Here is a 21,872-nt window from a genome sequence, read left to right on the forward strand (position 1 = left end):
GAACTCTGAAACGGAGCTTCTAACCTGCTTTTTCAACCATCCTACTCGCTAACGTTCAGGTTAACTTTCTTTGGGCCATGGATGTAGCGGTACTAGCATCTCACTGCTCTCCTGTCCTTGAGATATTAACTGTAAAATCAGACCCTTCTATCTACCTCAGGATTTACTCTGGTTTACTTCAGTCGTCATCCCCCCCCCCCCAGGCAGATAAGGCCACTGCTTTGGATGAACTGTATGGGATTATCAATGGTCTGGAGAATGTGCACCATGAGGCAGCCTTCATTGTTGTTGGTGATTTCAACAGAGCCAACATGAAGAAGGTCCTGCCCAAATACTATCAGCACATCTTCTTCACACCTGGAGACAAGACCCTCGACTATTGTTATACAGCATTCAAGGCCAGTTACAAACCCCTCCCCCGCCCTGCTTTTGGGAAGGCTGATCACACCTCCATTCTTCTCCTCCCAGCATATAGATGTAACCGGGTCATATTTTGAAGTTGTTCAGTTGTAATGGGACATGTCACCTTTAAATGCCAGAAAACTAAGATGACATCAATAGGTAGTTCCTTGATTGGTGTTGTATTGAATTCTGGGTAATTGGACAGGAGGGAGCGTGGTGCATCAGAGAAGAGGGCTGAATTGAGGGAGAGTTGGTGGTTCTTACAAAATATTACTTGTAAGTGGGACATCTGTCTTGAAATACTGACATAGCAATGTAATAGTATATATATATTTCATTGCTATGAATGGATGAGTTTGTTTTGGAAAGAATGTTTAATGTAGAATGAATGTAGATTCTGGCCACGTGAATTGGCCCAGTCGCTCTGTCATTTGTGGGTGTCGCTAATTTAGGTGTACATTTGTCAAATGAAATCCCGTTTTGGTTTATGGAGTGAATAATGTGAGGTGACATAGTTAACGTAAAAGTTAATGTGTTTGGCTAGGAAATTAAGTTGTATACAGGCTGTATTAAAGTGAATTGTGTCATGTTTCACCTAGCAGATTTAGCCATACTGGTATCAGCACACGTGTTGAGGATCGAGATGTGTGCGTGTTAAGAGCATGTAAGTGGGTATTATTTCTTTGAACATACTGTTGTATATTTTGGTTTTATGTATTGGATGTTAGTGGTGTGTTTTTGTATTTGTCTACTCTCAGTATCACCACTACCGTTTTGTACTGCTAAAACGTACTATTCCTTTTATTTTCTTACACAGCTATTTGGGCTACAGTTTTGGATAGGCTTAGCTTGTGTACCTGTTAGGTTATCATATTAATCTATCAGATAAAGAACCCTGCTCTTTATTTAGTTGGACTTGTGTGTTTTTATTCCCCGCCAACACATTTTGGTACCAGGAGTGGGGTCACATTTGTCTGGTAGTTAATTAAATAATAGAGGTAGAGTTAAGTATAGTTAAGAGTAAGTATAGAGTTAAAGTTTATTTGACGTAGGTTTAAACATAATAAGGTTACCAACATAACATCATCAGCACACAAACATAAGACAATAACACAAAGACAATTCCATACAGCTCCATCTAGCATTCTAGAATGGACCCGGGAGAATCCAGCCCACCAGCACTACTCAGCCGATGGTCCCGAACCCCCCAGAACATTCTTCAACAGACCATTTTATAGATACGACAGTTCTCAAAAGTCATTGGTCCATCCTACAGACATGAAGCTATACCAAATCTCCTCTGTCATTGGTTAAATCCTTAGAACAATACAGTTGAATCCACATTGTCTTCAGACCAACTGTCTCTTCCCCCCAGGTGACAAGAACTCTTTCAGGTCACCCAGACTTCCCGTCTCCTAGACTTCATGTCTCCTAGTTAGGTGTTATAAAACTACAGGTGGCATCTCTACCAAATGGAGTCGAATCAACATACATTGTATCAAGCTTCTTAACCAACTGTACACTTCTCCTAAAACACATTCATTGTACATAGGCCCAACATTTCTTTCACAGAAGTGAATGGAGTTATCAGCACTAACAATTCAGCTAGTAGAAAATAATTCATTAACTTTTTTATTCAGTCAGTGGAGGAGCTTGCAGAGAATTTTGAACCAGCAACCCTATCACAGACCACAAAGTCGGAGCCATCAAAGCTTTTCCAAATTAAGGAGGTCAGTCAGGAAAAAGTACATAAAATCATTAATAAACTAAATAAGTCCAAGGCAAAGGATGTGTTTGGGTTGGACACTGCCTTTATCAGAACTCACTGTGGGTCAAGATCTCCTCCCCGACCCGGAGATGGCACTCCACCCTTTTCCGGTCGATTACCATGGCCTCAGATTTGAAAGTGTTGATTCGCATCCCAGCTGCTTCACATTCGGTTGCGAACCGCTCCAGTGAGAGCTGAAGGTCGCGGCCCGATGAAGCCAACAGGACCACATCATCTGCAAAAAGCAGCAACCCGATCCTGAGGTCACCAAACCGGACCCCCTCAATGCCCTGGCTGCGCCTAGAAATTCTGTCCATATAAGTAATGAACAGAATCGGTGACAAAGGGCAGCCCTGGCGGAGTCCAACCCTCACCGGAAACAAGTTCGACTTACTACCGGCAAGTCGTACAGGGACCGGACAGCCCAGATCAGGGAATCCGGTACCCCGTACTCTCAGAGCACCCCCCACATGAGCCCCCGAGGGACACAGTCGAACGCCTTTTCCAAATCCACAAAACATGTGTAGACTGGTTGGGCGAAACTCCCATGTACCCTCCAGGACTCTGCAGAGGGTATAGAGCTGGTCCACTGTTCCACGGCCAGGACAAAAACCACATTGCTCCTCCTGAATCTGAGGTTCGACAATCTGACAGACCCTCCTCTCCAGGACCCCTGAATATACTTTCCCAGGGAGGCTGAGGAGTGTGATCCCCCTAAAGTTGGAGCACACCCTCCGGTCCCCCTTTTTAAAGAGGGGAACCACCACCCCGGTCTGCCAGTCCAGAGGCACTGTCCCCGATGTCCACGCGATGTTGCAGAGTGTTGTTCTGTGTACCTGACAATAAAAGACTTAAACTTGACTTCATGTGTTTTGTGTTGGTCATCACTCTGCCGAACGACTTCTAGTCATCCGGTATGACTGGACACTGAGCACTCTGTTTGGTAATGTACTGTACAGAATAAAGAATTTGTATTAATCCGGCATCTTGACTATTCACGCACACAGTGTCTTCAAAACTTCCTCGACACTTCCTTGAGAAATTAGGTTGGTTTAGGTGCAGTTCTATGGGCGTGTGTGAAACCCTCTGCAACATTGCTTGTAGAAAGGGCTATACAAATAACATTGTATTTGAACACAATGACACGTAAGCCAGTAACCAATGTGAAATATTAACCTCCCTGAGAAGCTGATTTCATTGAGTTGGATTGTACCTGTGGAATATTCCATGTGGTCATCCTGAGGTATTTCTATGATGTATTATGATTATAAGAAGGATTACAAACACTAATACCCTCTGGATGTAGACATAAATAATATCAGTCTGTCATTTTCCTCTCAAACACCAAGAAGGTTTGATCAGTCAGAGGACTGTCTGTCCAGGTTTGCTGGCTTTCCTTTTATCTCAAATGGAATCGTACCAAACTATAGTGTCAGAAATTGTATATGCAGTGCACCTTTTTCTTTCCTTTTTAAAAAAGTGGAGAAGGACCATTTGGAGTGAGGAACAGAAGGGTTAAATTTAAGAGGCACATTGTACCCTTCTGTTCCTCCCTCAAAATGGTCATTCTCCACTTTTTTAAAAAGGAAAGAAAAAGGTGCAGTGGTTTCGTAATTCTTTCCAGGGTGAGATGAAGTACTATGTCTTAAATATATTTCTGTCCCACCCTGATCTGTTTCACCCATCTCATGTTTGTCTCCACCCCCTCCAGGTGTCTCCCATCTTCCTTCCTACCCTCATTTATCCCTGTGTTTTCTGTTTGGGGTCAGTTCTTCTTGATTGTCAAGCCTACAGTACCAGCATGTTTTTCTCTACCTCCTTTAGTCTTTTCTACCTCTTCTTAGTTCCCCTAGCAGTGTTGTAGTACTTGAGACCGGTGTCACAACTAGGGGAATATCATTACATTGCCTGTGCATTGTTTAATTTTTGTTAATATCAAAACTGTTATTGGATGTAAAATGTCACTCTTCAAATGCAACCAATAATTTAACTTCTTTCTAATTTGACATTACTCATCACCCCTCCTTGCACCCCAAAAGGGAATGAGGAAGATAGGCAAATTAGTGGCTGTCTGAAGATGTTGGCCAAATCAGCTATAATTACATGTGGTTACCTGAACCACAAAGACTTTACAGTAACGTCCAAAAGAAAACACACCATGTGTAATTATGAGACGCTCACTGATGAGGCTGGGACTAGGCCTACATAAAACCTTTATCAGCATTTAGAAAGAAAACATAAAAAAACGTTTGCAATCTGCCTCTGTACCAAAACTCTTCAGAAATCTCTTCCCCCATTACACATAGAGATTTAGGAAATATTAGCTATGTAACATGCTGTATGTTTCAGGGCGTTAGTTTCAGTTGCTTGCCAGATTTTGTTTGTGATAATGAGCCAGGCCACATAAAGCTATGTAGCTAATGATGAATATAAAGTTATGTTACATCAACGTTAACTCATGTCCGCTCAGCTATCTCCCAACTTAATGTTACGTAAGTTAAACGCTGTGGTACCGCGCTCCTTCCTTCAGAGAGAGATGTGAAAGCAGAGACTGAGTACTAATGTGCCTCTAAGAAAAGAACAAATATTACAATAATATTTAAAAAGCTGCATTGCCTGGCCAAGCACACCGCACTACTTTAAGAGTGCTCATTTTTTGTTCAAATACACAGTTACAGATCAAATCTAACTTTGTACCTAGTGTAAGAACTGTTATACCCATAATGATTGGCGGGTAATTGAGTTTTAGGAGAAAGCAAGATAAAGGAGAGTTATTCGTTGTGGCTGGAGTTTGAGTAAAAGTCTTCTCAGTTCGAACTCGTGTGTCCGTGATTCTTTAAACGTTCTTTAAACGAGAGATCAAGGTTTACACTGGTGACAGCGATGTTCTTCACGTTCGAGATTCGTCTGAAGTTTTTCTCCAGCACTACGAAACTGACTACTGCTAGCTGTGAAGTGTCAGTTGTTTTAGTTGCTACCATAGGATTAGCTACTAGGGCGCACCTTTACGTTTGCTAGTTGGTGCTAAGTGAGTTTAGTTTACAATTGAATAATGTCAGTAGAGGAGAATGAAGCTGCTGCTGCTGCCGCTGCCGCCGCCGCACGGGTCCCTCAGAAGGCTCGAGATGTTCCTCTGCCCCCGCCATTTCAGAATGATGGAAGTGAGTCTTTCCAGTTGTGGGCCAGACGTTACGAGGTCATTCAGGAGGCGCGCTACAGAGACACTGGTGTGAATCTGGATGCAGTAATGGCGACAGAGTTGCCCACTAGATTACCGCCTGAACTTTTCATTGTCTGGGATAATTTGCCCTCTACAACACGACGTTCGTTTGCAGCAACAAAGATAAAGTTGCAAGATACTTTAGGCAGAACGGACATAATTGCGTCCATCCAGGCTTTTACTAACTCCCGTAGTAGGAAGCCCAATGAGGCCATGGAAGTGTATGCTGCTGATGTATGTAGACTAGTGAAAGAGGCTTTGAACCAAATGCTGCAGAATATATGAAACTCACACGTTTTCTGGCAGGGCTGGATCAGGAACTTCAAATTAAGTGTCATGAGAGAGGAGTAAAAACATTCAAAGAGGCTTTTGATATTGCCACTCAAGCAGAGCGTGCCCGGCAGGCTGCTAAACTTATGCCACCAACTACCCCTCATGCAAACAGCTGCGGTGCCACAACCCTGTCAGTCAACACAATCTCAGACAGTACTGCACCTCTTCAGAAAGTTGTTCAAGATTTCACCGACACCGTCAGACACTTAAGCAAAGATCTAACTGACCTAAAACTGACACTTAATGCCCAAACCCAAAGTATCACGCCACCATGCCTACTCACCACACCATCATCAGAGGTCCCCTTCCCCACGTGGCAGAGACCAAGGATACTCCCCAGGAGCACAGAGATATGCTCGCAGTTTTTCACCTACCAGTCATATGGGTCGTCGCCATCTGTCTCCTGAGACATACCAGAATTCTTCTGCACACCAGAGTATGGACAATCGCAGACAGGACTACTACGGACGTGACCGAGACAGACCACACTCTCCACACAGGGGAGAGATGTCTAGAGATTACCAACACTACAAATTCTCACCTGATCATCACCCAAACTACTCCAATGAAGACATGCCACGACCTCACTACGGCAGACCAAGTGGAAACATCAGAAACCGCCGCTACAGCCCAAGTCCAGTACGCAAGCATGTCTCTTTCCAAGATGACAGGGGTGGTGATCAACGTGACCACCATGACCATGGGTATCAGGATGACTATCGGCAGGGAAACTTCAACTAGCTGATGCAGTGGGGCATCCATCAGCTAGCCCCCACCTAGCCCCTTTCTCACATTGTGCATCGGTGCCACCTTGTGGCCAACAAAATACACTGCAAAATTATTCTGCTGTTACAATGAAAACTGCAACACTTTCACTGCCTATGTCAGGGGAATAGTAGAAGGCTCTGACATGCCTATTATGTTGGACACTGGTTCAAGCATTTCATTCATTAGTGAGAATATAAGAATGTGTTATGATGATATTCTGTTGGAGGATGGGCTAAGGAACGCACCACAATGAAAAAGAGTTGACTTCGTTTATTAATCGAGCTGCTCGGATCAGGTCACCACGACAGGCAAAGTGGTTGGCATGACTGACTAACATGTCTCTCAGATGATCATTATATATGAGCAGAACCATACAAATATAGTAACCACCAAAACATGTCCTTAAACGGTACACATTCCACAACTTAATGCACATGAAGAACAACACACAGGTGGTTCAGTAATCACTCATCGTTTGTACTATTTCCTGCACGTTGCTCTTTCCAAAGGTGAAAGTGCACATTCTCCTATCTATATGTGTATTGTCCGAGACCTGCTGCGTGACCTCTTGACCACAGCAAGAGACTCAAGCTTCTCTGTACACAGAAAATCTGCGTATCAGAATGTCACTTCCATCATTGAACAGAAGGCCTCTCAAAAAGGACTTTGTCTTATCCAAATCGGTAACAGGGCAACATTTGGACATACTTGGCACTGTGAACATTGCACTACAACTAGGCTCACTAAACTTACAGCATGAAGTTCAAGTTATTAGGAATGTTAGTCAGACTATTATACTTGGCTGGGACTTTTTGCAACAACATTGTGCTGTGCTAGATTTAGGCAGAGGTTTGTGCCACCTTCACAATCAAGATCTTCCTCTGCTGAGCACCACAGAAAAGACACCAGACAGCTGCTCTGCCCATGTTACTGAATGCACCACCATACCTCCCCACTGTGAAATGCATTGTGCAGTGAAGCTGATGCCTGTTGCTGCTCATCTCTGTACACCTACGGGATACAATGGTCTCTTGGAGCCATACCACACAGACCTGGACGGGGTTACAGTAGCACGCACACTTGCAAGAGCGGACAATGGTTTTACAGTTGTGCGTGTCCTGAACTCTACAAACACCCCCATTGTGCTACAACCAGGTATGCAGCTAGGACAGTTCACCCCTGTAACGGACTGTGATAAATGGGGTCTATTGGCCCAGCGAAGACAATTAAGCACTGATTGACGCACCTGGGGGTGATTTGAGGAGCGTGTATATAAAGAGCTTGAGGAAGGGAGAGAGGGGCGGAACTGTGAGTGAGCCAGAGAAAGAGCAGGCTGTGTGTGTGGCCGAGCGGGGTGACCAGAGCCAGAACCAGAGACTGATGCGAGCGGGAGCCAGGGGTGCGCGGAGTCGGAGAACACGGATCCAGGGAACGGCGGCCAACAACGGGACCAGTTCCACGTTACCTCAACGGACGGGGTGGAATACTGAGTACGGCGTACCCCAGCGCGACGCTACTCGTGCACGCCACTGTTTTGGACCTTCCTGTCGCTCGGCCCGCTACACGGACAATGAAATCAGTACAGCTGCTCCCACAGTTCAGGTATCAGCCCCCCCACCAACATCTCCGCAGTCTTTGCCATTTGACGTGAAGTGTGGCAGTCTTACAGATTCTCAGTTTTCTGAACTTAAATCTTTGTTACTGTCATACACTGATGTGTTCAGCAAGACTCCAAATGACTTTGGAACGTCAGACTCACCAATCAGAAAGCGTGCCTACCGCACCTCTCCACATATGCGGTCTGTGATCCAGTCACAAGTGGAAGACATGCTGGCACAAGACATAATCGAAGAGAGTCATAGCCCATGGGCTGCGCCAGTGGTTATGGTGCGGAAAAAAGATGGAAATTGGCGTTTCCGTATTGATTACAGGGCACTACATTCAGTCACTGTCAAAGACGCGCACCCTTTGCCCAGAACCGATGACACACTAGATGCACTGGGTGGCTCTGCTGTGTTCAGCACCATGGACTTGTCATCAGGCTATTGGGATTAGTAAATTCACCCCCAACATTTCAACATCTTATGCAGCTTGTACTACAGGGACTGTCTTGGAAAACATGCTTAGTGTACCTTGACGATATAATTGTGTACAGTAAGACCTTCTCTGCCCATCTGCTGCATTTGAAGGAAGTGTTTGAACGTCTCAGAGCTGCAAACCTTAAATTGAAACCTTCAAAGTGTGCAATCTCAGGTGACATTCTTAGGACATGTTGTATCTGCTTCAGGTGTGCAACCAGACCCAAAGAATATTGACAAAGTGAGGGATTGGCCAACACCTGAGAATCCTACTGAGGTTAGGGCATTCTTGGGACTCTGTTCTTATTACAGACGTTTTATACATCGGTTTGCCAAGATTTCACAGCCTCTACATGCCCTTACTTAATATGGAAAAACGTTTTCATGGACTGATGTGGAACAAGCAGCATTTGACACTCTTCGCCATGCCCTCACACATACTCCCATTCTGGCATATCCAGATTTCTCTAAAGAATTCTTGCTTTTTACTGATGCCTCTAACATCTCTATTGGATGTGTGCTCTCACAGTTAAATGATAGCAGCAGGGAACATGTCATTGCCTATGGTAGCCACACCCTCACATCAACTGAGAGACGGTGGTCTACGTTTGATCGGGAACTGTGGGCCATTGTGTGGTCCATACGCCATTTCCGCCAGTACCTCACGGGTCATCCATTCCGAATCATTACAGACCACAAACCTCTCCTAGGATTGAGGAAGATGGCCTTGAATGGTGATCCGACTGGGCGCAGAGCGAGATGGGCACTGGAAATCGACCCATATAACTGGACAATTGAACACAAACAAGGTCTTAAACACTGCAATGCTGACTCCCTATTATGGCGTCCATGTAGGACCGAAGACAGTATGCCTATAAGGGAGACCGTATCTGTGAACTATGTGTCAGTTGAAACACAGAGTGTCAGTTCTACGACTGCGTCACCAGAACGTACTGCATTGACTTTGTCAGTACAGCCTGTCGCAGCTGACCCTGTGCCCAGTGACCCACTCTGTTATGACATAGACAGAAACACCCTTCAGGATGCCCAAAAGGAAGATCCTATTCTAAAAACTGTCAGTGAATGGGTCTTGAATGACACTAGACCACCCTTTTCACATCTGAAGGGCGAGCGGTCTGAGCTGCGCCACTACTGGAGAGAGTTTCCCAGACTTGTCATTGTGGATTCCATCTTGTGTCGTAGGGTCCGGCCCCCACCAGGTGACCCTGTATGTCAAGTGGTGGTCCCAAATAGGTTGCAGAATGAAGTTTTTAAGATGTTACATGGACATTCACGGGACATTTTGGCAGCAAAAGAACACTACAAAATGCAGTGACTCTGTGTTATTGGCCCCATATGAGCACAGACATCACCCAGTGGTGTCTCCAGTGTACTGCTTGTGAGGCACGCAGGCCACCGATTCCACACCAGCAGGCCCCAATGCAAAACATAGTGACAAGTAGGCCTTTTGAGAAAATTGCTGCTGACTTCACTGAACTGCCACTCAGTCATAAAGGTAACCGTTACATACTAGTTGTGATGGATTACTTTACAAAATATATGGATTTATATGCACTACCTAACCAAACAGCAACAACAGTCGCAAAATGTTTGTTTGAGGACTACATCAGTAGACATGGGGTACCACGCAGTCTGCACACAGATCAAGGCCGCCAGTTTGATTTGGATTTGGTCAAAGAGTTGTGCAGACACCTTGGAATTCACAAGACACGGACAACCGCCTATCATCCTATGTCAGATGGTATGGTAGAGCGAGCCAACCGCTCTATTAAAGACCAGTTAGCCAAGTTCCTCTACACCAAAGGGGGTGAATGGGATGATCATCTACACCAGGTTGAGTTTGCATATAATAAGTGTGCATTCATCAACTAATCATACGCCTTTCTTTCTGATTCATGGTAGAGAAGCTGTTTGCCAGCAGACATCATCCTTGGGGACTTGCCAATGGCTACAAATGCTACACCTGGAACCCCTGGTGAATATGCCACGGCTGTGAGACACAGACTGTATTCTGCAGTGAACATGGTAGCAGACAACATAGCTATGGCAGGTGCTAAACAGAAGCATTACTATGACCGCCACATGAGGCACAATGCTTATGAAGCAGGTGACCTGGTGTGGGTCAATCTTCCTGCTCTTGCCAGACAAAAGTTATCTCCCAGATGGACTGGACCTTTCAAAGTACTGCAACCATGACTCATCCTCAGGGGAAATTGGAGTGGATTACAACCTACAAGACCAACTGGACCCGAGGGCAAAACCTAAGGTGGTTCACCATAATCGCCTAAAGCCCTACCGTTCACCATGGACTTGTAACTTGGCCCCCACTACTCCTGAGCACATCCAGGCTGAGCCCAATCAGGGTGTTGGCTCCCAGCTCACGGCCCTCTCAGCTTCACGGCCTTATGTCTATCGGAGCTGTGAGCTTGGGGCAAATGAGCCTGCATTTCCAACAATGGACAATGCCCCAGATCCTGTGGCAAACACACCTGCCATTGAAGCACACACCCCTCAGGAATGGAGAACCAGATTAGGTCCCATCGTGCTCCCTCCCCAACGTTTTAGAGATGACACTTCACAGCTGTTTTGTATGTTCACATATATTATAGGCCTACAACATGTATTGTGTTCAGTTATACAGTTGAGTGTTGCCTAATTACCTGATTAGTTTTCTTTCAGAGCTTTATACTGTACCTGTCTTAAAGTGAACTTTCTGGATAAAGTGGAAATACCAGTAGATTGGGATGTTATAGGTACACTGCGGTAGGGCCCAGCATGGATAGCGACAATATATGGCAGAACACAGTTTAATTGCATTTTGTGGGATGTTTTGTGTGTGTATGTGTTGATTTTTCTTCTTCTTCCCCCCACAGGCTCCGTTTGTTACTCTTATGTTCATAATTGACGTGCATCAGCTAAAACGAGGACGTTTTATTTTCTGGAGGGGGAAGTAGTGTAAGAACTGTAATACCCATAAGGCTTTGCGGGGAATTGGGGGGGATATACTAGAAAGCAAGGAAAAGGAGAGGAATTTGTGGTGGCTGGAGTTTGAGTAAAAGTCTTCTCAGTTCGAACTTGTGTGTCCGTGATTCTTTATACATCTATTACACCAAGAACCTATTCCCGGAGAGATCAAGGTTTACACTACGGTGAGCAGGCCATCAGGAAAATAAATGGGTCACAGCACAGAAATGCAGACAGATTGTGGACATTGATTATTGGCACGCAGAACACGTGTCCAAGCAAGTGCTTCCCTGCTCCCACCTCATTGGTCTAATGTAGGAGTTGGTAAAAGACTCTACACCTTGTTTTGTCATAAGGGTCAAACATGTCTGCTATTATATTTAACAGCAGAGAAAACCTTCAAATTGTTTTTTTTTACCCAACTTCAAATGTTTTACTCTTCCTAGTGACCCCAACATTCGTAAAATGTAAAAAAGAATTAAAATCACAACAACCACAAAGACACACACGTCCACAGAGGGACAGTGATCTTATGTGTGGTTCTGATTTAGATTACAGAGTCTATAAAGGTGCTGCAGATGATAGCCCCTCCAGTTCTCTCTTTGATGAAGCCAAATCAGCCACGTCAACAAATCATGTTTCAGTCAGGGAGGCTGGCACTGTCTAGGTGTTTAGGGTTACATCAAGAGCACTGAGTTGGAACTCTGATTATCTGTGTTCAACATTCATTTGCAAATGTTGTCATCTATTCTTGATCTTTATTGTCTTCTCTTCTGATAAGGAGTCAGGTGGCTCAGCAGTTAGAGAATCGGGATAGTAATCAGAAGGTTGCTGGATCGATTCCCGGCCATGCCAAATGACATTGTATCCTTGGGCAAGGCACTTCACCCTACTTGCCTCGGGGGAATGTCCCTGTACTTACTGCAAGTCACTCTGGATAAGAGCGTCTACTAAATGTAAATAAAGCACTATTATGCTTTGCTTATGGTCTGCACCTCTCTTTGTCACAGACCATCTCTGGAGAAGTGGAACTCTCACTGAATTACTCCTCCCAAGCTTTCTTCAATGCTGTAACTATGAGTTTTTGTGAAAGTTTTTCCTCGTCTTCCTTGAGAGTTTAGGTTGGTTTAGGTGCAGTTCTATGGTCATGTGTGAAGCCCTCTGCGACATTGCTTGTAAAAAGGGCTATACAAATAACATTTGATTTGAACACAATGACACGGTAGTCCCTAACCAATGTGAAATATTAACCTGCCTGAAACGCTGATGTCACTGGGCTGGATTGAACCTGTGGAATATTCCAGAAAACTATCCTGTCTATTGTATACTGAGACATTATGTGGTCATCCTGAAGAACTTCTAAATCATATGTGAAATGTAGAATATCGGTGAATCAGTGAGTCAGACTGTCTAGTGTTTGTCTGAGCCAATCAGATCACACATAGCTACAATTCCTTTGGTACAAGTATCAATATTAGGTTTCATATCTCCTATGATCAGTGCTATATATAGATAAGACCTATGGCACTGTTGTACTGACACAATCAAACTATACATTAATTTATGATCTGTATTGATAATAGTAAAACTGTAAATAATGTTGTATTTACCGTACATCATTTTTGTATCTGTCTTTATATGTTATGGCCATTATATGTTTATGGCCCATCCAACCACCATGTGTTAACTTACCACAGATGTGTCCTCTGCCCAGTCTGCAGGACGACACCATATTATTGGTTAAACTGATCTTACTGAAGGATGGAAGTCTTTGATGTGCAGGGAGCCAATGACTGAAGGGCCATGGGACAGCAGTGTGTCTGTCTTGTGATTGTGGGACGGACCAATGACTCTGGAGAACGATGTATTATAAAATGGTGTGTTGTCTGAAGTTCTGTGGGTTTCAGTGTGCATCAGCTTGGAAGTGCTGATGTTACCAGATTCTCGAGTTCTGTCGAGGAAACTAGATGGAGCTGTCTAGCAAATGGTGTTTGTGTACTGTGTTACTGTAGGCTGGGTGCCAGCCGAACTTAGCCCCGCCCACAAATAAGTTTGGTCGGGAAGTTCGATCATGGGTTGCTCCGTTGGGGAAAAACTATGCCCAAACAAGAGCTGTTCGGACCAATACAATTGTCAGGGCTGGCTTAATACGATGATGGACAGATGATCAACAGTAACGTAATCAACCACCTCGCCAAAGAGCGCTTGGGTTGAATTTGTTTTCAACAAACAACACACTGCGTTGTTCTGATTGGTTGTAGGTCTATCCAATTGAGCGAAGATACATTTTTTTTCCAGGTTCGGTTGAAACACGCCCCATACTCACAGCCCAACGGAGAGTTATCAGACTCATATTCTGACTAGCATTATGAGTATGACAACGTCAGGCTAGTGTTACTGTGTTACACTCTTAAGAATTGATCAATATAATGCTAGATATTTCATTTAAATTTAGTCTTTTTTTTGTCAAAGGAACAATATCTCTCCCACAAAAAAGCTCATGGTTGTATCGCATTCTTGACATGCAGTTTCGATGTAACTAATAAGCAACCATATTATCAAAATCAAACATGCAATGTTTGACTATTACTTGTCCCTTGAACATGATTACAGACCTCAGTGTCTCCAGCTTGCAGAGTGGATCCCCCAGTCCAGCAGAGAGCAGCTTCATGCCTGAATCCCTCAGGTCACTGTTGCTTAGATCCAGATCTGTCAGAAGGGAGGGGTTTGACTTCAGAGCTGAACCCAGAGAAGCACAGCCTTCTTCTGTGATCTGACAGCCTGACAGCCTGTAGAAGGATCATGACAAGAAAGATTACAAACACTTTTTCTGCCCAAACAACATGGCCCCTCCCTACCTCTCCGACTTCCTCCTCCACCACAACCACACTCAACCCCAGGACCAAGCTCCAGACCTGACAGGGCCTTTTCAGTTGCCACACCTTCCCTAACCATATTCCAGCAGCCCTGCCATTATTCATAGAGGACTTCAAAACCCACCTTTTCAAACTGTGTTCACCTGTTAACCTCCCTGCCGTCTCTCCCTTTCCCCTTCATTTCATCATTACTTTTAGTTTAACTACCTAGTCGTCATTATTTATACTTGTACATTTATTATTTTACCCTGTATGCTCACTCTGTGAAGCATATTTTAGTGTTCACTATACACGTCTTCTGTATATGTATATATATATATTTTTATAATATCCAATGATAAATATTTATTTAAAAAAAGCTTTGGAATGCTTTGATATATAGTGCTGCACATTTAATAAATACACCCTTCATCATGGAAGACTAGTGAATGCATCTTTCCTGCATAAAGTTTACACCTTTTACCTTAATAAACAACCATATTTTCTAAATAACGAGTGCAAATATGATGTGGTGTGTGATTGAAACTATTATATGATGATTACAGACCTCAGACTCTCCAGTTTGCAGAGTGGATTTTCCTGTAGAGAAGAGAGCACCTTCATGTCTACAATCTGTAGGTCACATTTACTCAGGTGCAGTTCTCTCAGGAAGGGATTTGACTTCAGTGCTGAGGCCAGAGAAGCACAGCCTTCTTCTTTGATGTGACAGCCTGACAGCCTGTAGAAGGATATCATGATAAGTAGTACAAACACTACTACCTTTTAGAGGTAGAAATAAACAATGTCAGAAAATCCCTTATTATTTTCCTCTCAAACACCATACAAATACATTGTTCTATTATATATCTTTACTATTGTCTCATGTAGAACATAAATACAGACCTCAGTGTCTCCAGTTTGCAGAGTGGATCCTCCAGTACAGCAGAGAGCAGCTTAATGCCGGCATCCTTCAGGTCACTGTTGCTTAGATCCAGATCTCTCAGAAGGGAGGGGTTTGACTTCAGAGCTGAACCCAGAGAAGCACAGCCTTCCTCTGTGATGTGACAGCCTGACAGCCTGTAGAAGGTAATCATGATATGGATTACAAACACTACTGTCTTCTAGAGGTAGAAATAAAGAATTTCAGTCTGATCAACAGGGGGACAAGGTGTTCTCATATAGAGCTTCTCTCCTCTGGAACAGACTTCATGTTTCAGTCAGGCTCTCTTAGTTTCCCTGGTCCTGACCTCCTGCCTGGCCTGACTCTGAGCCTGCCTGCTGCCCTGTACCTGAATGACTCTGCCTTGTGGATTATGACCCTTGACTGCCCTGACTATTCTTTGGCCAGACCCTTTGTACCTTTAATAGACCACAAACTTACAATCAGTGTGTGGTGTGTGATTGAACAGGAATACAGACCTCAGTGTCTCCAGCTTGCAGAGTGGATTCCCCAGTCCAGCAGAGAGCAGCTTCATGCCTGAATCCCCCAGGTTGTTGTTACTCAAGTTCAGCTCTGTCAGATCTGAGGAGGGGAGAGCTGAGGCCAGCGCTTCACAGCACCGTTCTGAGAGGTTACAGTCATTCAGCCTACATGACATAAGGAGAACATGAGACATTATGAAACTATAAGTCATAGTTTGTGCGATAGAATCATACAACAATCAAATTTACATCACAATATGTGCTAAATCGTATTGTTATTTAAATTATTCAAATGCCTTATACATACAGAGCAGTTTTGGAGTCTTTGACCACTGGCAGCAGCCTCAGAAGACCTTCCTCTGATCTGGAGTATAGCTTCAGGTCAAACACGTCCATCTTCTCTTCTGAAGTCAGCAACACAAAGACCAGAGCTGACCACTGTGTAGATGAGAGCCTCTCACTGGAGAGACTTCCTGAGCTCAGGTAGTGTTGGATCTCCTCCACCAGAGAATGGTCATTCAGTTCATTCAGACAGTGGAACAGATTCATGCATCTCTCTGCAGAGGGATCCTCTCTGATCTTCTCCTTGATGTACTTGATTGTTTCATCATGGCTCTTTGTGTTGCTACTTTTTGGAGTCAGTAGGCCTCGTAAGTCAGTCTGGTTGGACTTCATTGAAAGGCCCAGGAGGAAGCGGAGGAAAAGGTCCAGCTGTCCATTCTTACTCTGCAAGGCCTTGTCCACAGCACTCTTGTAGAATCGGACTTCTGGTTTCTCTTTGAAAAGAGCCAACAGTTTGTTGGAACTGGAAGCTGATGGAGTCTCAGACATCAGATTCTCATTGTTGTTGATGAATGAGAGATACACAAATACAGCAGCCACAAACTCCTGAAAGCTCAGATGGACAAAGCAGAACACCTTCTCCTGGAAGACTTTACCATCCTGTCTGAAGATCTGTGTGAACACTCCTGAGTGCACTGAGGCATCACAGACATCAATGCCACACTCTGTCAGGTCTTTCTCATAGAAAATCAGGTTGCCTTTCTCCAGCTGGTGGAAGGCCAGTTTTCCCAGTGACAGAATACTCTGAATGCTCTCTTCATCCCAGTGTGGGTCGGTCTCAGTTTTCCCTGCATACTTCACCTTCTTCTGTTTGGCCTGTAACACCAGGAAGGTTGTGTACATCTCAGTCAGGGTCTTGGGCATCTTCTCTTTCTCCTCTGTTCTCAGCATGTGTTCAAGGACTGTAACAGTAATCCAAGAGAAGACTGGTATGTGGCACATGATGTAGAGGATCCTTGATGTCTTGATGTGTGAGATGATTCTCCTGGCCAGGATTTCATCACTGCATCTCTTCATGATGTACTCCTCCTTCTGTGGGTCATTGAACCCTCGTACCTCTGTCACCAGGTCAACACACTCTGAAGGGATCTGATTGGCTGCTGCAGGTCGAGTGGTGATCCAGATGAGAGCAGAGGGAAGCAGGTTTCCTCTGATCAGGTTGGTAAGCAGCACATCCACTGAGGTGGACTCTGTGACATCACACCAGCTCTTGTTCTTTTTGAAGGCTAAGGGCAGTCGACACTCATCCAGACCGTCAAAGACAAACAGAACGTTGTGCTTGTCGTAGATGGAGATTCCTGATTTTCTGGTTTCTGAGAAGAAGTGATGGACAAGTTCCATCAGACTGAACTCTTCTCCAGCCAACAAATTCAGCTCTCGAAATGGCAGAGGAAAGATGAACTGGATTTCCTGATTGGCTAGTCCTTCAGCCCAGTCCGTGATGAACTTCTGCACAGAGACAGTTTTTCCGATGCCAGCAACTCCTTTTGTCAGAACAATTCTGATATGTGTGCCTCGTCCAGCTGAGGGTTTAAATATGTTGTTGCATGTGATGGCTGTTTCTGATTTTGCTGATTTCCTGGATGCTGTCTCAATCTGTCTCACCTCATGTTCTTTATTGACCTCTCCACTCTCACCCTCTGTGATGTAGAGATCTGTGTAGATCTTATTGAGAAGAGTTGGGTTTCCTTGTTTAGCTATGCCCTCAAACACAGTTTGAAACTTCTTCTTTAGTTCAGATTTGAGTTTCTGTCGACAAATCTCAGCAAGCTCATCTAAACAAAAAACAACACATGTTAAGTGTGTGTTTTTGTTAAACGTAGTTTTGATTATTCACAGAGTATGAACTGACAAAGTGTCCTCTACATTCAATTCAAAACATTTTTTTTTCAAATCTATGATAATTTATCAAGTGCACAATAATAAAACAGCTTAGAACACTCACACATTGTACAAGGTTATAGGAAGATCTACACAACATTGGGCTACTCTGTATCTTATTACTTTTTTTATCTATAACCTTCATCATGTATTATCAATCGTGAACGCAAACTAAATATGGAGCCTCTTACTTTTCTCCAGAGTGTCAGCCAGCTCCTTCTGGTTCATGTTCCTCAGGACGTGCAGTGTGATCTTCAGAGCTCCCTCTCTGGCACTGCTCTCCTGCTTCTGATATTCAGGGTCCACCACTTCCTGGTCCTCCCTCTGACTCTCTAAGCCTTCTGGGAAATCTGAACTCAGAATCCTCTTCATCCTCTTCAGCTCTTCCTTCACAAACTTGATAACAGTCTCCTCAAGCACCTGAAACAGAGAGGGAAGATATCAGATGAACCAGGAACTCTATACACAGTAGAACAGCATTATTAAAATTGTTCTGTCTTGTTTGTACTTTAGATGAACACAAAACTCACTGTGAATATGGAGGATAAGTCCTCATGGTGACTCTGGTGTGACTCAGACTTCTCCTGTTGATCTCTGAGGACAAGAGATGACATTACTTAACCACATGAACCACATGTACAAGGGCTGATCATCTACTAAAGAGTGTATCATACATAAGCATGAGTGGTAAACTGAACTGTATCCAGTCATGCATACACACAGACACACTGTATAAGAGTGATACCATCACTACCAAGTAAACCATCTTCTATACCACTTCAAGGCACTATTCCTTTAATACATTCATCAAAGATAGGAGCACTGTCACCCCCAGGTAAACAAGTGTGTTGTGTTTCAACCAGACACTGAAGAATGCCATCAGGGTCCACCTCACACAGGGCTGCATGTTTGCTAGCAGCCTGCTTTAGACACTGCAGCACTCCTCCACCCAGGAGTTGAAGACCTTCTGGTCTCAACCAGTCTAAGTGGGCTGAGCCCCGCCCGGTCTGTGCTCATACCAGGCCTGGTACCTGCAGGGCACTGACTCTCATGCTGTCTGTGTGTGTGTGTAAGTCTGTGTGTGTGTGTGTGTGTGTGTGTGTGTGTGTGTGTGTGTGTGTGTGTGTAGGGAGGTTATTGTTGTCAAACCTTCTCTAGAGCTGCTCTCTTATTTGTATGTAAAGCTATTAAAACAAAATTACATTACAATAAAAGTATTTTAAGGTGGAGAAGTAACTCACAGGCTTATCCTGGAGTTTGCTCTAGTCTCTACTGAATTAGAGAGAGCAGCTTTGAATAACATGTCAGCACAAACATGGAATGACCTAATGGTAGTGTGTTATGGCTTGCATAACTGCATTAGTTTCAGGGTAGTTTGTTGTGGTTGTGTTGTGGTTGTGTATATGTTAATGTCAGGTAAAGTTCAACATTAAAGCAGCACAGTGGACTGGTAGGTTGTGGTCCTGTCTCTCACTGATCAAACACAACAAGGAGGTCAAAGGTGTTGATGTGTCTGATGGTGGTTTAGTGGTTAAACCATAGATCCATAAAGAGAAGACCAACTCCACATGTTGATGAAATAATATTAAATAACAGCTCCCTCTCACTGTGTAGCTCTTCCTCATGGTCTGAACATCAGCCAGGCTTTGAGTTCTGACTTTGTTTAGCAGAAATGTCACATGATGATCCTGAATCTAATGATGACGTTATACTTATTTATTGTGTGTTGTCAATGAATGTGTGTGGCCTACCTACCTGTATACACTATACACAGACGGCTTCTTCACATCATGTCACCTTCATCACATAACATTGAACACCAGCAGAGGTCAGTACATACCCTTCCTCATTAGAAGGTCCTCCTCCATCACTGAACCTGAGAGGTGGAGCCATAGACCTGTCACTCTTCATGGACACACAGCTGGGTACAGGTGAGGCTGGTCTCTGCTGTCTCATCCTGTCAACAAACACAACAAAGTGTCTTACAAACATAAATCACTAAAGTGGACACCAGATATATCATACTGTCCATCATGTGTTGCTGTAGTCATTCATCAGTAGGGTCAGAACCAGGCTTGAATATTGCTGGTCAACTTGAATGAGTCAGACAGGCAGGTTTCCAGACCTGTTGTTACTCTGTATCTCTCACTGTGAACCTTTACCACATGGTCTGTATGTCAGCCAGGCTGGCAGTCAGCAGCTCTAACCCTGTGTTTTAGTAGGGATGTGACGAGGGATACTTTAGTATCTACAGTCAGTAGCTCTAACCCTGTGTTTTATTAGGGATGTGATGAGGGATACTTCAGTATCTAGTCATCAGCTCTAACCCTGTGTTTTAGTAGGGATGTGACGAGGGATACTTTAGTATCTACAGTCAGTAGCTCTAACCCTGTGTTTTATTAGGGATGTGATGAGGGATACTTCAGTATCTAGTCATCAGCTCTAACCCTGTGTTTTAGTAGGGATGTGATGAGGGATACTTTAGTATCTACAGTCAGCAGCTCTAACCCTGTGTTTTAGTAGAGATGTGATGAGGGATACTTTAGTATCTACAGTCAGCAGCTCTAACCCTGTGTTTTAGTAGGGATGTTCTTTAGGCTTTCACTTCTAACAGTCTTTAAATTATAAATATGTATTTGTTTGTTAATACATTTGTATTTGAGAGACATAACACATTTGATTACAATTGATCTCAGAATTTACACCACAGTGTGTTTCAACCAGACACTGAAGAATGAAATCAGGGTCCACCTCACACAGGGCTGCATGTTTGCTAGCAGCCTGCTTTAGACACTGCAGCACTCCTCCACCCAGGAGTTGAAGACCTTCTGGTCTCAACCAGTCTAAGTGGGCTGAGCCCCGCCCGGTCTGTGCTCATACCAGGCCTGGTACCTGCAGGGCTGGACACTGACTCTCATGCTGTCTGTGTGTGTGCATGGAGGTCATAACTAGGGTGACCATACATCTGTGTTTGTGTGTGTGTTGTTTTGCAAAGATATTGAATGACCAAATGGTAACCATGCATGTATTTTGACCAGGGAAGTTGTACTCCTGTGCAGTTTTTTTTGCCAGTTTTTTGTGGCTGTGTTTTGATTGTGTCTCTGTTAATGTCACTCCAACATTAAAGGAGCACAGTGGTTTGGTAATGGTCTTACAGTACACAACTTAAACATCTTAATGACATAATGTTAAATAACAGCTAGATGTCACTGTGTAATTCTACCACCAGGTCTAAACATTATCAGCCAGGCTATGAGTTCTGACTTTCGTTCAGTAGAAATGTCACATGATGATCATGAATCTAGTGATTACATTATACTTTCAAATATTTATCACCTTAACATTTATAACCAGTAGACATCAGTAGATACCCTTCATCATTAGAAGGCCCTCCTCCATCACTGAATCTGAAAGTTGGAGTGTTATTAAGAGGTCATGTTCTTACCTCTGTTCAGTAGTAATGTCTTTGTCTCCGAACACAATAGGTGGATCCATAGACCAGTCACTCTTCATGGACACACAGCTGGGTACAGGTGAGGCTGGTCTCTGCTGTCTCATCCTGTCAAACACAACAAAGTTTATTAGAATCAGAATCAAAATCAGAAAGGGATTTATTTGCCATGAAAGTTTGTACAGACAAGAATTTGCTTTGGCAGGAAGGTGCATACAATAAACTTATAGGAATCTTAAATTTAAATATGTGGTCTAACTATGCTAAGGGTACATAAACTAGCATACTAAGTGGAATACAATTAAAATAAAATATACTATAAAATATAAGTTTCCGTAATTTAAGACATTCAATTAAATTAAACAAA

The 21,872-nt window shown here is 43.7% G+C and overlaps 1 protein-coding gene across 2 annotated transcripts in view; it reads right to left on the reverse strand.

Annotated features, from left to right (window-relative positions):
• Positions 1-21,572, reverse strand: part of LOC146273964 (NACHT, LRR and PYD domains-containing protein 3-like) — a 184,679-nt gene extending 163,107 nt beyond the window's left edge. The window contains exons 1-9 of one of the 2 annotated variants that reach the window (XM_084704439.1): positions 21,500-21,572; positions 19,895-20,011; positions 18,585-18,648; positions 18,246-18,474; positions 16,139-17,948; positions 15,829-15,996; positions 15,313-15,486; positions 14,978-15,148; positions 14,170-14,343 (exon numbers count right to left, since the gene is read on the reverse strand). In XM_084704439.1, coding sequence (XP_084560565.1) covers positions 14,170-14,343; positions 14,978-15,148; positions 15,313-15,486; positions 15,829-15,996; positions 16,139-17,948; positions 18,246-18,474; positions 18,585-18,648; positions 19,895-20,011; positions 21,500-21,567 — 2,975 coding nt within the window. In that variant the 5' untranslated portion in view covers positions 21,568-21,572. The remainder of the gene's footprint in view (positions 1-14,169; positions 14,344-14,977; positions 15,149-15,312; positions 15,487-15,828; positions 15,997-16,138; positions 17,949-18,245; positions 18,475-18,584; positions 18,649-19,894; positions 20,012-21,499) is intronic. The other variant, XM_084704440.1, reaches the window with a different exon arrangement.
• Positions 21,573-21,872: the final 300 nt, after the last annotated feature.

The sequence above is a fragment of the Hypomesus nipponensis genome, chromosome 9 (assembly GCF_054491055.1).
Source record: "Hypomesus nipponensis isolate SF chromosome 9, ASM5449105v1, whole genome shotgun sequence".
Lineage (NCBI taxonomy): Eukaryota > Metazoa > Chordata > Actinopteri > Osmeriformes > Osmeridae > Hypomesus > Hypomesus nipponensis.